This window comes from Balaenoptera borealis, assembly GCF_965194805.1.
Source record: "Balaenoptera borealis genome assembly, chromosome: 14".
Lineage (NCBI taxonomy): Eukaryota > Metazoa > Chordata > Mammalia > Artiodactyla > Balaenopteridae > Balaenoptera > Balaenoptera borealis.
This window is the reverse complement of record NC_138875.1, coordinates 88659032-88676452: the sequence shown is the minus strand read 5'-3', so window position 1 is coordinate 88676452 and position 17421 is coordinate 88659032. Positions and strand designations below refer to the sequence as shown.

The 17421-nt window shown below is 43.3% G+C and overlaps 1 protein-coding gene across 3 annotated transcripts in view; it reads right to left on the bottom strand.

Annotated features, from left to right (window-relative positions):
• The window catches only part of GLT1D1 (glycosyltransferase 1 domain containing 1), a 170455-nt gene that overhangs the window by 44863 nt on the left and 108171 nt on the right, over positions 1–17421 (bottom strand). Inside the window, exon 13 of one of the 3 annotated variants that reach the window (XM_082353267.1) lies at positions 3254–9430. The exons of the other annotated variants lie outside the window; for them this stretch is intronic. Within the exon in view, the coding sequence (XP_082209393.1) occupies positions 9404–9430 (27 nt within the window). The 3' untranslated portion in view covers positions 3254–9403. Of the gene's footprint in view, positions 1–3253; positions 9431–17421 lie in introns of those variants that run through there. 3 annotated transcript variants of the gene reach the window in all.

Here is a 17421-nt window from a genome sequence, read left to right as displayed (position 1 = left end):
CACACATAAATTTTGATGGATCACTTAACGTTCAATTAAAGTGCCTGCTTCTCATTTTATTTCCCCAGGGCCCCGGTAATAATTTGGGCCTTTCTGTGGCACAAGTAATCTCTGAAAATGGTTCAGACCCCATCAGATGTCAGCTAATGCTTGATTAAATTAAGCTTAACCGATAAAATAACCTTTATCTAGAAGGGTGATTACGCAAGTCAAAGATGTGTCATGTAAAGGGATAGAAATGACATTGGTTCCCATCTCCCTAAAGGCTTGGTAGGTCTAGAAACAGGTCCTTATGCCCGGGAACGTGAGGAATGTGGCCCTCTAGAAGATAGCCCCCTGTGAGGGTAGTAGGATGCTTGCCCTTCTTGGTTCACGGCCAAACTCCCCAATGTCTACAACAGTGTCTGATCCATAATAAATGGTCAAAGGTTATTTGTTGAGTGAACAGATAATGGATAAATGCGTGAACCCCATCCGAGGCAAACCTGGATGAGATCAGAATGGACTGTAGTTGAAGGCACGGAGATAATAACCAAGTGTCCATCGTGAAAGAACAAATCATGAAAAGACATACTCACAAATCAATTAAGAGTGAAGTGGTAAATAATGGCTCTTAAGCGCGTGCTTCAAGAATTTTGCCCTGACCATGCAGCTGGGCACCTAAATAGAGCTGTCGACTTTCTAACGACTAGCTTTTATCCAACCCAAAAGAACAGAAGAAAGCGGAATACTTTCCAGAATGATGAAATTACACTGGACAACTTAATGAAAAATCCTTGGTTCCCACTGAGGCGTTAAATGGTTCGTTTCCACATGGAGGCCTCCATGGCTTGTGACAAGCTCTTGACAAACTGTTTCTTTATTTTTTCATTGAAGTGTTATGGGCGATAAAGATTAACCACAAAGATTTTCCCCAACTGCAGCTTTGTTGTTTGAGCGGCACTGCTCACCAGTGAAGGCTCAGCCAGAGGCAGGACAAGAAAGTGCAAAGATGGATGGTGCTCTCCCATCATTAGACGTATTTCCCATAATGACGTATTAATTATATGTTTCTGAGTTGATTCGTGCTATAAACTGCTCATATAGAAAGAGGGCTAGTTTCTTTTTTCCACTGTAGTTCACCACCACTGCCTTCTACCAGGAAAAATAAAGCCCCTTCTTTGGAGGTTTTCAGATTCTAATAACTGAGGTTATGAAATAATGAGAGATTAGCTCTGCGAGCTCAGAAATCATCCACGTTTGGCTAATTTGTCGCTCCTGGGCTGGTCATTAAATCTTGAGGTGACTCTGGCTACCTTTGAATTGAAGCTGGCATCCTGAATGCCTGCAGTGAATCCACTGAGCACACTTGCTACCAAATGTCAAGATTTCACAGGGGAGGGTCTTAGGTGGACTTGACACGCTGACAAACTGACAGTCACAGAACGGTTAATTTCAATTAGGTTAATTTCAACATTGGCCATACTGGTCCTTTACACACCACCCCAGAATTAACTGGAAAGTTGACTTCAATTCTCCTCCTTAAACCTTCTCAGGGGCTTCCCTGGTGGCACAGTGGTTAAGAATCTGCCTACCAATGCAAGGGACACGGGTTCGAGCCCTGGCCTGGGAAGATCCCACATGCCCCAGAGCAACTAAGCCTGTGCGCCACAACTACTGAGCCTGAGTTCTAGAGCCTGCGAGCCACAACTACTGAGCCCACGTGCCACAACTACTGAAGCGTGTGTGCCTAGAGCCCGTGCTCCGCAACAAGAGAGGCCACGACAATGAGAAGCCTGTCCTGCGCAACGAAGAGTAGCCCCCGCTCGCCGCAACTAGAGAAAGCCCGCATGCAGCAACGAAGACCCAACACAGCCAAAAAAAAAAAAGCCCAGAGATAAACCCACGCACATATGGTCACCTTATCTTTGATGAAGGAGGCAAGCATATACAGTGGAGAAAAGACAGCCTCTTCAATAAGTGGTGCTGGGAAAACTGGACAGCTACATGTAAAAGGATGAAATTAGAACCCTCCCTAACACCATACACAAAAATAAACTCAAAATGGATTAAAGACCTAAATATAAGGCCAGACACTATCAAACTCTTAGAGGAAAACATAGGCAGAACACTCTATGACATAAATAAAGCAAGATCCTTTTTGACCCAGCTCCTAGAGAAATGGAAATAAAAACAAAAATAAACAAATGGGATCTAATGAAACTTAAAAGCTTTTGCACAGGAAAGGAAACCATAAACAAGACCAAAAGACAACCCTCAGAATGGGAGAAAATATTTGCAAATGAAGCAACTGACAAAGGATTAATCTCTAAAATTTACAAGCAGCTCATGCAGCTCAATAACAAAAAAACAAACAACCCAATCCAAAAATGGGCAGAAGACCTAAATAGACATTTCTCCAAAGAAGATATACAGATTGCCAACAAACACATGAAAGAATGCTCAACATCATTAATCATTAGAGAAATGCAAATCAAAACTACAATGAGATATCATCTCACACCAGTCAGAATGGCCATCATCAAAAAATCTACCAACAATAAATGCTGGATAGGGTGTGGAGAAAAGGGAACCCTCATACACTGTTGGTGAGAATGTAAATTGATACAGCCACTATGGAGAACAGTACGGAGGTTCCTTAAAAAACTAAAAATAGAACTAGCATACGACCCAGCAATCCCACTACTGGGCATATACCCTGAGAAAACCATAATTCAAAAAGAGTCATGTACCAAAATGTTCATTGCAGCTCTATTTACAATAGCCAGGACATGGAAGCAACCTAAGTGTCCATCATCGGATGAATGGATAAAGAAGATGTGGCACATATATACAATGGAATATTACTCAGCCATCAAAAGAAACGAAACTGAGTTATTTGTAGTGAGGTGGATGGAGTTAGAGTCTGTCATACAGAGTGAAGTAAGTCAGAAAGAGAAAAACAAATACAGCATGCTAACACATATATATGGAATCTAAGGATAAAAAAAAAAAAAGGTCATGAAGAACCTAGTGGTAAGATGGGAATAAAGACAAAGACCTACTAGAGAATGGACTTGAGGATATGGGGAGGGGGAAGGGTAAGCTGGGACAAAGTGAGAGAGTGGCATGGACAAATATACACTACCAAACGTAAAATAGCTAGCTAGTGGGAAGCAGCCGCATAGCACAGGGAGATCAGCTCGGTGCTCTGTGACCACCTAGAGGGGTGGGATAGGGAGGGTGGGAGGGAGGGAGATGCAAGAGAGAGGAGATGTGGGAACATGTGTATATGTATAACTGATTCGCTTTGTTGTGGAGCAGAAGCTAGCACACCGTTGTAAAGCGATTAAACTCCAATAAAGATGTTAAAAAAAAAAAACCACCAAAAAAAAGGGAAAAAAAAAAAAACCTTCTCAGATTAAAGTCAGGTGCTGGTCTGGGTATGAAATAAACATTTCCACTTTCAGCCCTAGGGCACCGTATTTGAAGTGTGTCCTTGTCTGCGTCCAACTCCCCCTTCGCTACTATTTTATTAACTACTTCCAAGAAGACTGAAATACAGCCTTAAGCCAGAGGCCCATGAAATACTTAAATGAAACACAGTTTTTGTTCTCGATGAAGATCTGTAAGACTCTTTCTTGAAGAGATCGCTCCAGTGAGACATCTAAGAAAAAGAGGGAACGGATGCCCTTCATTTTAGGTCGTGGCCTCAGCTAGTTTGTTCCAGAAATCACATGGTACCATCTCATATTAGGGTTTGGATCTAATGGGAACTCGAGACATAGTCACCGAGGGATGGAGATGTCAGGGCTTAGCGATTACTTTTCCTGCTTCATCTCTTTAATTATTTAAAAAATATCATTTTTAACCTACAAAAATAACGTATGGTCAGTTTGGGAAACTTGAAGGCCACAGAAAGAACACCTAAGAAAATAAATGTTAACCCTAACCTCACCCAAATACACGTGCGTGAACCATTACAGGTTCTGGTTTATGCACATGTATGTGTAAGTTTTAATAAAACTGAGATCATACTCCACACACTAGGGTGCCTATGTTTCTTTGTCAAGTCATATCATTTATACTATAATTTCTAAAGGCTGCACACTATTCCATGTGAAAACTATACAGTAACTTAATTAACCAATCCATTATTTCTGAATATTTGCATTGCTTGAAATCATTGGCCATTATAATTAACACTGTGATGGATTTACCTTTCATACAAGCTTTTAATCATCCCTGATTGTGTCTTTGGGATAAATTTCTGAAGGTGAAATGGCTAGGTCAAAGGTTATATTTATATATTTTGTTCTATATATACATATATATAAAACATCATGTATTTTGTAAATACAATATATTGTATATACAATTGTAGATAATTTTTTATTCTTAAGTATAGATAATTTTTATTACAATTAATAAAATACATAAATAATAATTTATATTTGTGTATTTGGTTATATATAAATAATTCTAGATACAAGGACTTCCCTGGCGGTCCAGTGGTTAAGACTCCATGCTTCCAATGCAGGGGGTGCGGGTTCGATCCTTGGTTGGGGAACTAAGATCCCACATGCCGCATGGCACGGCCAAAAAAAAAAAAAAAAATTATAGATACAATTTACCTTTAATTATAGATAATTATAAATTATAATTAATGAAATTAATAGGATAATTTTATTTTTAATTATAGATAATTTTAATTTTTATTATTTTATTTATATATTTACAAATACATGTAATTTTAGAACTAGTTATAAATTTATAAAATATTTAATTTATAAGTCAAAATAAATTCATTAAATATATATTTATGTATGGATTTAAGTATACATATATTAAAAAATATATATTTAGTGCTAGTTGCAGGAAGGAATCAGTACAGTGTTATTTCAGTGAGAAGCTGTTCTGTGTACTCTGTGTGTATACATTTATCTACATATATAGGTATACACACACATACAGAAAACCAAATAGTCCTAAAGAGAGTTTACACCCATTCCACTCCCAGGATAAGCACATGACAGTTGGATGATTTTTTAAAGTGCTCACATCTTTAGTGGGGGCTTTGATGCTCTCCCTTCTTCCACGGGACCAGCCTCCTGATTCCACATGATCTCGTGGGATCTGGTGTCAAATGCCCCGCCCTCCACCCACATTCCCAGAAGGTCGCCTGTGTCTGTGCAGGAGACCACGTACACTGCACAACTCCGGAGCGTGCCACACACATTACGCTCTATAAAAACAGAGGCCCTGCATTGGCTTATACGTGGGTGGTCTTAAATTGGCTAAAAATTACGCATGATGGTGGAGTGGGTTGAATTGGGCCCCCAAAGATATGCCCACCTGGAACCTTGGAACATGATCCTATTGGACCAAGCATCTCTGCAAATGTAAGTAAGGTGACATCCCAAGATGAGATCACCCTGGATTAGGGTGAGCCTGAAATCCAACGAGTGTCCTTTTAGAAGAGAGAAAAGAAGACACAGTACATCAGTCTGCTCAAGCTGCCAAAATAAAATACCAGACGGGGTGGCTAACACCACAGACATTTATTTTCTTGGTTCTGGAGGCTGGGAGTCCAAAGTGAAGGAGACACCAGGGTTGGTCTCCAGGGAGACCGCTCTTCCCGGCTTACAGACGGCCGCCTTCTTGCTGTGTCCTCACGTGGCCTTTCCTCTGGCATGGGGGGAGCAAAAGAGGTCTCTGGTAGCTCTTCTTTTTCTTATACGGACACCAGTCCTATTGGAATAGGGTCCCATTCTAATGCTTTTATGTTTTCTTAATTATCTCCCTAAAGGCCTTACCTTCAATATACAGTCACATTTAGAGTCAGGGCTTCAACATATGAATTTGATACAATTCAGTTCAACATACAGAGAATACCCTGGGTAGACGGAGGCAGAGATTGGAGTGATGCTGCTACAAGCCAAGGAACGTCAGGAGCCACGAAGGCTGGGCTCAAGCTTAGAGCTTTTGAACTTGACCTTTCGGTGCCCTGTATTAAGGACGCGCCAGACTTCCAAGCAGCCTTGCTCACCAGCAGCACTCAGGTAATTATAAGAATGTCACTGCAATCCAACTCAAACTGACAGAAGCAAAACAGAGAATCTATTTTAAAGATAGGGGGTGTCACTTTAAACCAAAGACAAGAAACACAGCAGGAACAACCAGATTCTGGAAAATGAATGCCTTAAACTCTCTTTCTCTCTCTGTCTCTCTCTCCTCATTCCACAGTCTGCTTGCATTTTTCTCTCTTTCCATCTCAAAATTCTCAGGGAGAGATTCTGATTGCCTATCTTGGATTGAATGTTCATTCCTGGACCAACTAATTGTAGCCAGCGTTAAGAGTTCGGAGGAGGAGATTGTGTGTGTGTGTGTACGTGTGTGTGTGTAATTGATTAGGAATCAGACATGTTACAAATCTGAACAATTAGATATTTAAAATAATTTTTGTCAAATTGCAATGCAAATGATTTAGAGAAGCCAACCACAATAACTACAGTTTTACCTGATCCTATTATATAATTCTTAGAATTTCACTGACTACATAGACATCAATTCCTCATGTCCTTTAAACTGGCTTTGATTTCCCACCGATTCCCTCATTAATGTGTTAAATGAAGCCTGACATAGTCGCATTTGTACAATTATGTTTTTAACACCTTGAAAATTCTATTCGTGATATCACCCATGCCCGTGGATTTGGGGCCGCAAGACTAGTATGATTATTAGAGAGTCGTGGAAATGGGAGAGGGGGTAACTGCAAAACACCCATCTCAATGCAGATTCACCTGCGTGTATTGGGTTGTCAACAGTAAAGGTGGGGAAGGAAGCCCCAGCAAAGAGAGTTAAAGGATGGGGTGGGCACCTGGGGAATTCTTTCTCATTTCCTGCAGAGGTGGGCCAGTAGCAGGGATCTGACCTCACCCTGACAACTAAAAATTGTCACTTGCACTATTCACAATAGCCAAGACATGGAAACAACCGAAGTGTCCATTGACAGATAAATGGATAAAGATGTGGTACATATATGCAATGCAATACTACTCAGCCATAAAAAGAATGAAATAATGCCATTTGCAGCAACATGGATGGACCTGGAGATTATCATACTGAGTGAAGTAAGTCAGGAAGAAAAAGACAAATACCATATGATATCACTTATGTGTGGAATCTAAAATATGACATAAATGAACTTCCGTAAAACAGAAACAGACCCACAGAGATAGGCAGAGAACAGATTTGTGGTTGCCAAGGGGGAGGGATAAATTAGGAGTTTGGGATTAGCAGATACAAACTACTATATATAAAATAGATAAATGACAAGGTCCTACTGTATAGCACAGGGAACTATATTCAATATCCTGTAATAAACCATCATGGAAAAGATAAAAACTGTCACTCGCCCTCTGGTTCTACAAGGATGAAGTCACTGGCCACTGCAGCCGCTGACCTTCAACACCCCCTGAAAGGAGTTCAGGGTGGAGATCAGGAAGGAGGCCCTCGGTGCTCTGGGAAAAACTGGCAGAACAGGCCTTCAGATAGACATTTTCAGGAGAAGATTTTATGAGCCTAATTTCTTGCACCTCCTCATGTCTAGAAAAGCACTGACATCACGAATGGTGACATCTGCTCCTCGTGACCAGCGGCCACCTTCTGCCAAGATATGTGCTCGACTGCACGCACCCCTTCACCAAAGTCACATATCTGCTGACCTCCCCCCCGCCCCCCACCACGTCTTTGGAGCAGGTTCTCAGAGCTATCTGAGATGCTGTCTCCTGGGCTATAGCCCTCATTTTTGCCCCAAATAAAACTCAACTCACAACTCTCACATTGTGCATTTTTTTCAGTTGACAACTCCAGCACTTTTTCTGACTAGGAGTTCAGAAAGATTTTGCCTTCCTAAGACATATCGGATGATACTTATATTCTCTCAAGCAAGAACAGTTGGTACTAAATGTGGAAAGTTGTACGTGGTCGATGCAACTTTCTCAAGCCATGTATTCAAGTGTGGGAAAGATCAGATGTCTTCTTTCTGGAAGTGTCACAGGTTGGGGTCCCCAGGAACCAGACCCTGAGATGGAGACTGTCGTGGAAGAAAAGGAAAAGAAGCGTCTGGAAACACAGAGCTGCAATGCTCACCCAAAGAAGGACTCATCCCCACGGAGCTGTCCAAGGTAGGACGAGGAGGTTGGGCCTCCACAACCCACATCAGCTGATCCCTGGACTCAGGGGGCCCTCCAGGAAGGAAGCTCTCTAACTTGGGCCATCACCAGACAGGGCTGAGAGCAAGAAGTCCTCCCTCCTGCTGGAGAGGATGAAGGACATATCCCAGCATCTGCTGTAGCAACTTAACTTAGACGCCATCAGGCTCTCATTCCGCTGGACAAGAAAGACCCGACCGCTCACTTCCGGGTAAAGTTGTCATGTCAGCATTTCCTTTGCCTCTCTTTTTGTTTTTTCTTTTGAAAAGGCTTCATTAAAACTTTATAATTCAATTTAATTTAATTCAGGGACTTCCCTGGCGGTCCAGTGGTTAAGGCTCCACGCTTCCACTGTAGGCGGCGCGGGTTCAATCCCTGATGGGGGAACTAAGATCCCGCGTGTGGCGTGCCACGGCCAAAAAGAGAAAAAAAAAAAAAATCTGCAATTTTATTTAATTCACCAAGTAGTTTCTGAGCACATGCTTTCAGCCACACACTGTGCAATGTCCTAGGGAAAGAGACGTGAATGAAAAATTGGTCTTCTTCTCAGGGAATGATCGATGGTCCTTAAGTACAAGGACCAGAGATAATACAGAGGAAGACATAAGAATTGCACCTGATAAAGGAGGATGGAGTAGGGAAGCTTTACAGAAAAGTTTGTTTTCTCTTTCATCCTCAGCATCTAGAGCAGTATTACGGGTACTGTTCACAGGCAAGTTAAGGTTGAGTTTTATGGATGTATTAGTTTCCTATGGCTGCTATAACAAATCACCACAAACTGCGTGCCGTAAGATATCCTCTGCCTCTTTATGCCTCTCTTTCCTCATTTGTATAATGTGAATCATAAATATACTTGCTTCTTAGGCTTATTGTGAAGATTAAATCCACAGAAAGCACTCAGAATCATGGCTGACCCATGGTGAGCTCTCCGTAGCATTTGGTATTATTAATATTACTATTATCTTGCATATCAGGTTTAAACACAACTATTTCAGGGTTCCCCTTTCCCCTTCCTTTCTCCCCCAGGGCCCTGACACTGAAATATGGTATTTTAACCATATTTCTAGTGTTACCGAGTCCAAGCTCGCTCTGCGCACCGCACGACAGGCTGATGAATCGGAGACGAGGTGCTGAGGCAGGGAACACGACTTTATTCGGAAAGCCGGCAGACCGAGAAGACGGCAGACCAGTGTCTCCGAAAAACCATCTCATCGGGGTCTGGATGCCGGTTTCTTCTACAGAATCAGAGAGGGAGAGGCGGTGAGGAAGTAAAGTAAAAGGGCCACCAGTCTTGCAAAACATCTCCTGGAATGGCCAGCCTCTGGGAGGGGATGTGTTAGCTTTTTCTTTTCTGCAGCCATCTGCAGGTGGGCAGGTCAGGGTGTCTCCCCGTGAGCTGAACATCAGAGGGGCAGGGTTCCCCGAGGCAGGCCATTATGTACGATTATAATAGTAAAAGCAACGGAAGGTTACAACGAAAAGATACAATGAAAGAGACAGATCCAGCGTGGAGTCCGATTTAGCTCTTCCCTGTTACACTTGCTTCTGTAGACGTGATGCTTTCACATCTGCCCTGCACGCACGTGCAGGACATGCCTTGTTCTGGACACCCCAGGGATGGGCCTGAGTCACCTTGCCTCGACCTCCTGCCCCCCCCTCGTGCTCCCCACTCCTTGGGAGGAGTCCTCGGCCAGAAGCATGATTTCAAATGCAAACCAACCAATCCAGAGCCACATCCAAATCACCTCTCCTGTGGGGTTCTCACACTCAGGGCCACTATCCCCATCCTAATCCCCAAGGGCCAAGTCCCTGAGAGCCAGAGGCAGTCCCCATGCCCCAGAGCTCCTGAAAGTGTCCACACTAGCCCACCCCAGTGCCACTCACCCTGCTTAGCACGTTCCTGCCTGTGGAAACCACAATAAAGTCTCCCTCTGCCTCCTGATGGACCCTGGTGCTTCCCTGTGCGGCCCTCAACATACGGTGTGCCCCTCCTCTTGGGAGCTGTGAGTAAAAAGACTGTCTGTGAAATGGCAGCTGATTTGTTGCTTTGCTACACCTCATATTTTCCATCAGTACGCTGTATTTTAGAACAGGGGGCTTCCCCTCCAGCTCCGAGACCACTGGGGGCAGGATGCAGCTCTGGGGCCCACCACCCGGCCACAGCTCCGTGAGGGGAGGGGTCTTCTGTGCCCTGATTGCCAGGTCCCTGCATTTAGTTCATCCCCAGGCAGGGCGGAGGAGGGGAAGGAGGGCACACGCATCCTGTTCCACCGGTACCCAGGCTCCAGGCTTTCCTCCCAACACTTCCCCCGCAACCCCCAAAGCCCTAGCCTGGGCCCACTTCCCGGGCCCAGGTGACTTGAGTCCCCCGCTGTTTTCTTTCCAATCTGATAATGAAAGCACAGACACTACGCCTCAGGTCCTTCGGGACTTTGCTTCTGATACACTGTCCAGACCTTGTCTTTTGACCCGCAGAACGTTTCTCTCTCTCAAAACCCCCTGCTTTGCAATTCAAAAGCCTTGGTTTTCAAGGCGGTTGTTTTCTCTCCTGAAATTGAAAAGGCTTCTTAGCAACTCAACACCAAGAATTCGACTCTTTCGCATCTGATTTTGGTCAGGCAATGCCCATCTCCACACCCAAATGCAATAAGCTCAAATGGTCTAATTTTCATAAAGAATTAACGCACATCTGTGTGTGCGCGTGCAAAAAATATATACTTAGTTAATATATTGGTATACTATTCTGCCTCCAAAAAATAGAAAAAAAGTTTGCATAAAGGCAGTATCATAGCTTATGAGGTTATCCAGCGAACAGCTGTTTCCAGGCTACTAGAAAAAACACTCTAAAAACAACAACATCTTATTTGTTTTAAGACCTATTGATCAAGATTCCATCTCTGTGCTACTTATCAACAAAGAACGATTCTTCTATGTAATTCATTCAAAATAAACGCGCTGATATTAAAACTTAAGTGAGGAAAAACACCCTTTTTCCTCTTCCCCCTTTGGTTCAGTGGCTGGGGTCCTGCAAATCTGAATGACAAAAGACAGATGAACAGGAGGAAAAGGTTTATTTCATATGCATATGGAGGCTCACAGAAATGAAATGAAAACCCTACAGAGGTGGTCAGACCTGGAGACTTATATACCCTTTCAACAAAGGGCAAGATCTTTGTGGAGAAGTGACAAGACAAAGGAAAAGGGTTTTGAGATTCTAGGGGCAATAAACTGTGGGAAGGTAAATAGATGGGGAAACGAATGGAAGATGAGTGTTATTTAGTAACGTTTGTTTGTGCAGGCCCATCTTGGTACTGACTTTAGCTCAAAATAATCCGTATGCCAAAGTGGCACATTTAGGGGTCGCATATTCTGCTCCTTTTCAGTTCCCTTTGACTTGGGTTGAACACTTGTCTAACTCGTGTGCAAACTAGATTCCTTAGAGTCTACCTGACAACTAACTGCATGGAATATGGAGATAGTCCATATCTCCAACATGTAGTGTTGGAGAGAGAGACAAGGAGAGAAAGGGGGGGGGGAGAGAGAAAGAGAGAGAGAGGGAGAGAGAGAGAGAATGAGAGAGAGAAGAGGGGGGAGAATGAGAAAGAGAGAAAGAGAATGGGGGGCAGAGGAGAATGAGGGAGAGAGAGAGAGAGGAGAAAATGCTCTAAGCAGCCCAGCTGAGTATGCTTCCTGGTTCCATCCCTTTCCAGCCCCGTGACTCAGGACCAGTTTCATAGCCTCGGTTTCCTCACCTGTTAAGTCACGGGGCTGGTGTGAGGATTGAGATACTGCAGATAAGGCACTGTCAAATAAGAAGCAAATCCTGACTTAGTAAAGAGGAATTTTATTGGAAAGGATTCTTGAGGATTTCTCGCAATAGAGAGGACCCTCTGACCATAACATTTGCAAGCATCTCGTAGGTTTAGGCAAAGTGGGTTTTTATTTTCTAGGGAGAGTACACAAGGCTAGAGAGAGCCGGGTGTGGGGAACTGGGATGAGTGGGAGAAGGCTGTGTCCTGAGGCCAGCCTATTGCGGTTGGTGGCTTTGATGGATGGGCTGTCTGCTGGCTCAGGCTGAGGCTGGACCAGAACCTGGGGAAGGAGAGGTACACACGGCCGCATCCCTGAGTTCATCTAAGTCATGTGGGGCAGGGAAGTCCTTTGCAGTAAACCATTTCCCTGAACATAAGCATGTGGGAGCATTTCTTAACTTTTGCTGTTTTCCAGGAACACAGGGCTCGGCTGAAGTTCAAGGCTGAAGTTCAAGGTCATCAGCGTGGTTCACTGTGCCCAGGACACAGAGAGTGTACAATTAATGTTTGTGATTACTGATAGAATTGGAGTAATGACACCATTTTAAGTCATAAACGCTGCTGCTTTTTCAAGCACTTTGTGTATTTTCATCGTTTATAGGCCCACTGAGCCTCTAAATGCATTTAGACATTGGGAGAGACGGGATAGAAAAGTACAGGATGTAACAGAGAAGAGCAAACCTGACTTCATGTTGGATCTATCCCTTTAGCTTTAACCCCTGTGTCCTGTTGCCTGTGCTGAGTCGTGCTGGCTCTGCACTTTCTGTAAAAGAATGTTGCCTGGAGCCTGAAATATACAGGAGAGCTCTTTCTCAAGGCTCTGACCTTTAAAGGTGTAACACTTTTCCACCCATATAGAGATAAAAAGTTGCACAACAAGAATAACATTTGTCTTGTTGGAGGTTTATAGGAACACGGTGACCTGACCTAGGAGGACAGATGCAAGAACAAAGGATTCCAGCACCAAGAAGTTAGCAACGACCAGCCACACCCCTCCCCTTTTAGTGTAAAAGAAGGCTGAATTCTAACTCAGGGAAGATGGTTCTTTGGGACACCAGTCCACCGTCTTCTCCGTCTGCTGGCTTTTCGAATAAAGCTGATTTTCCTTGTCCTACACCTCCTCTCTTGCTTTTTTGACCCATTGTACAGCGAGCTGTATGAGGTTAGACTCGGTAACACAGAGAGGAAACCCTTCTTAGCAAGCGGAAATCTAGCAGATCTTTAGACTCTGTGAGCTGTTTTCCCAACTATTTCTAAAATGGAGGAATTTGCACCAAATACCAAGTCAGAAAGCTAGTCTTCTACTATTACTTTGCTCCTCACTCTCTGGCTTCTTGCAAATGTCTGGTTATTAACCTTTCTGATTTGGGAGAAATACTTAGCATATTTTTATATTAGATGCTAAAGAAGAAAATCCACTTTAAATGAAGCATGACTCTCCTTATAGCTGAGGCTTTCTGAAGGTCGTAGAATGAGTTCAAGGGCTTCTCCTGAGAAAGGTATCATGATGTTAGTTTTTTTTTCTTTTGTAATTTAGCAGAATTGTGTCATTTGGGGGGAAGATATTTCTCTCAGCCTGGATTTTCAAGGACTGTTAATGAGTTTGAAGAAAGAAGTATACTGTAAAATAATCTCTTTAAAATAGATTGTGGCCACAGATAAAGATGAAGTTATTTTTTAAAATTCCCCCGCCACACACACACACACACACACCTTTTTTTGTATTCATTTTTACCAGAAGTTCCTTTAGAGTCTAATAAGATTCTCTTAGAAATTAGCTGTAGCGCCTTGGATGCGGTTTTCGTTCCAACTTTTGGGGTGTAACTGCCCTGTGGGTCATGTTCTCACTGACTTTTGATCCTGACCCCTTCCTGAGGGTTGGCTCCATGCTCACTGACTGTTTGTAGCAGGAATCCATCCGTGTAAGTGGGAACAGTTAAGCCCACTAGGAAGAGACCCCCCATGAGGTCAGAGAGTGTTCACTGCTGTATCTGCACCAGGGAGCAGTGCCTGCCTCAACTACTGCAAGAAATACTGGTGAAAGCTGTGGAAGCAACCTGAGTGACCGTCCACAGATGAATGGAGAAAGAAGATGTGGTACATGTGTACGACGGAATACTACTCAGCCATAAGAAAGAATGAAATTTTGTCATTTGCATCAACGTGGATGGACTTGGAGGGCATTATGCTAAGTGAAATAAGTCAGACAAAGACAAATACTGTACGATATCACTTATATGTGGAATCTAAAAAATACAACAACCTAGGGCATGTAACAAAAAGAAGCAGACTCACAGATAAAGAGAACAAACTAGTGGGTACCAGTGGGGAGAGGGAAGGGGGGAGGGGCAATATAGGGGTAGGGGATGAAGAGGTCCAAACTACTAGGTATGAGATAAGCTACGAGGATATATTGTGCAGCACAGGAAATATAGCCAATATTTTATAATAACTATAAATGGAGGATAACCTTTAAAAATTGTGTATCACTCTATTGTACACCTATAACTTATATAATATTGTACATCAACTATACCTCAATGGGGAAAAAAAAGAAATACTGGCTGAATGAATGGATGAATGGTTAGACAGACAACATGAAAAGGGAATGGAACCAACCCCACTGGGAAACAGGGAGTGCCTCTAAGGATTCAGTTCTATATATAAAATGAGAACCATCTGATAACCAGACATTCAGAGGGTGACGTTCTTCAGCCTCCCTCCCTGGTTCTAACACTTGCCTGTGCACGTGACTTAATGGGCGGGGCTGTAAATACACAACCGAATATGCCAGACTTGGGGGGAGTCTTTGCAGATAATTTTGACCATGCAAGATTTTTGTTGCTAAACACTGAACTGAAACACTATGCATGTTGGAACTTCATGACATCCTGTGTGGTTTTTTTTTAATATATATAAATTTATTTATTTTTATAAATTAAAATTTATTTATTTATTTATTTTTTGGCTGCACCACGCGGCATGCAGGATCTTCGTTCCCAGACAGGGATGGAACCCGGGCCACAGCAGTGAAAGTGCAGAGTCCTAACCACCGGACCGCCAGGGAAGTCCCAGCATCTTGTTTTTCAATGCAAATTCTTGCTTTGTTTCAGTCAAACTCTGGCTCATGGATCATTTCAGAAACGATTTCTACAATACTTCCCAAGACCTTCCGACATGAGCAGCGCTGTGCTTACTCACTCAGGGTAACCAGGAGAACACCCGGTGGAAAGACCAGGATTACGTAGATGGACTCAGTACACTTCATTTTACTGTGTCTTCCAGGGCTGTGTTTCACCTAACACAGAGAAACACTGTAGGAGATTTAGATGGGAGCCCGTGTACTCTTTGACTCTTGAATTTTTAATTGAGGAGCTGCAGGGTCTGAGATAATAATGGATACACGGCCCTGGCTGAGGGCTTGTATACAAATGGGATCTTGGGGAGAAAGAGGTGGGCTGTGTTGGGATGGCCTTCAAGGCTTAATGAAAACCTGGTGGAAGACACTTTTCTTGGCATTAAAAGGTCTTCGGTGATTAGTAAAACGTAGAATGGCTGTAACGACTACAGAATCTAAAACCAGTTTTCCACAGTGGCTACTGCACTGCAAGCTGTTCCAAATAGACATTCTCCCCCCTCTCTCTCTCTCTCTTTTTCTTATACTTTAAATATTTCACTCCCATCTCATCTTGTTTGCATGATTCCATAGCAGAAGTCAGATATAATCCTTATATTTTTTCCTCTTTAAGCGAAGTGGGTTTTGTTCCCTCTGACTTCTTTCAGGAATTTTCTTTATCTTTGACCTTCTGTAGTTTGAATATGATAACCCTACGTGTATATTTTTCTGGCATTTACCCTGCTTGGTGATCTCTGAGTTTCCTGAATCTGTGGTTTGATGTCTGACATTGATCTTGAGAACTCTCAGTCATTATTGTTTCAAATATTTCTTCTGCTTCCTTCTCTCTTTCTTTTCCTTCTGGTATTCTCATTATGCACACTATACTTTTTGAAACTGTCCCATAGTTCTAGGATGGTCTGCTTTGGTCTTTCATCCCCTTCTCTTTTGTTAACAGACCCTTGTTTTTTAACTAGGCACATGGCTGCTGAGAGAAAAGCCTGCAATCCTAAGCTTCCCTTGCAAGTGGGTGTGGGCATGGTATGTACTCAGAAACAGGAATGGTCCTGAAAGGGGGAAATAAATCTTTGCTCCCGCCTTCCAACTTCCTTCAGCCTGGAACTCAGGCATGGTGGTGGAGCTTGGGCAGCCACCTTACACCATGAGGTAGAGATGGCCACATACTGAGGATGGAGGGGTCTGAGTCCCTGACCCCGGGAAACACCATCTGTGCTTTGTTAATCTCTTTACTTGACAGAAGAAGAAGATGTGTTCATCTTCTGCTTCAGCCACCGTTCTTTCGGATTTTCTGTCAGTCGTACCCAAGTGTTAATCCTAATTAATACCCTCCCATCCAATGTTGCATTGGCCCCTCTTAATGACTGTCCCATGTTCAAAGTGTTTAAATGCCAACACAATGTAAATCAACTAAAAAGTAAAATCGCAAACCTTGCAGAAAATGCAGGATTTTCCTGAAATTGATGAAAAGGATTTTGGAGAATTACTTGAAACCCAGGCAAATGAGGCTCTGGCAGGACGGAACCAGGTTAACGAGTGACTGTAAGGCTGATGACAGGGCAGACACTGCAAAAGAAAACTTCAACATCAAAGGAAGAAGAGAAGCTCTGGGGAATATTGATGAAATCCCCGTGGATGGTTTTGTTTACTTGTTGGTGCAAAGTATTTCTTGGCCCTGCGCTTCGAGTTTCAATTCTACCTGCAGAAATGAATCTTAGTAAACATGAGACCAATGTAACCTATTTTCTTAGTGCTGGGATTCATTTCTGAATACAGAGTCACAATCCAACGTTTTCTTTGATGGTCCTTGTTTTCTATGAAATTCTGGTCCGTATTTAAGAGGGGGGTTTCCAGCCAGTAGCGGTGTATGGCGGCTGTACGTCGGATCAGGGAAGCTTTAGGTCTGGGTACCTCTGACCCCAAGACTCTGATGTAATTGGTCTGAGATGCAGCTCGAGTATCGGGAGTTTTAAAAGCCGAGGCTGGGAACTGCTGCTTTACTAAGTGGCCTCCCTGGTGAGGGTTGGCTCTGGGTGGGGAGGACTTCCTGTGTGTCATTCTACATCAGTCCCCTGACTCTCCAAGGGGAGATTGGGTCAGAAAGGGGAAGGGAGGCTGGGGCATGGGGAGAGCCAAGCGAAAAAGGGAGGGAAGGAGGAAGAAGACAAGAGCTAGCTTTCAGCATCTCATGAGGGCTGCAGTAAACGAACTGCAAGGTCAAGTACCAGGCAGCTTCAAGGGAAGAGTTTACGCAGCTGTGCTAACTATTGTTACCGAGGAT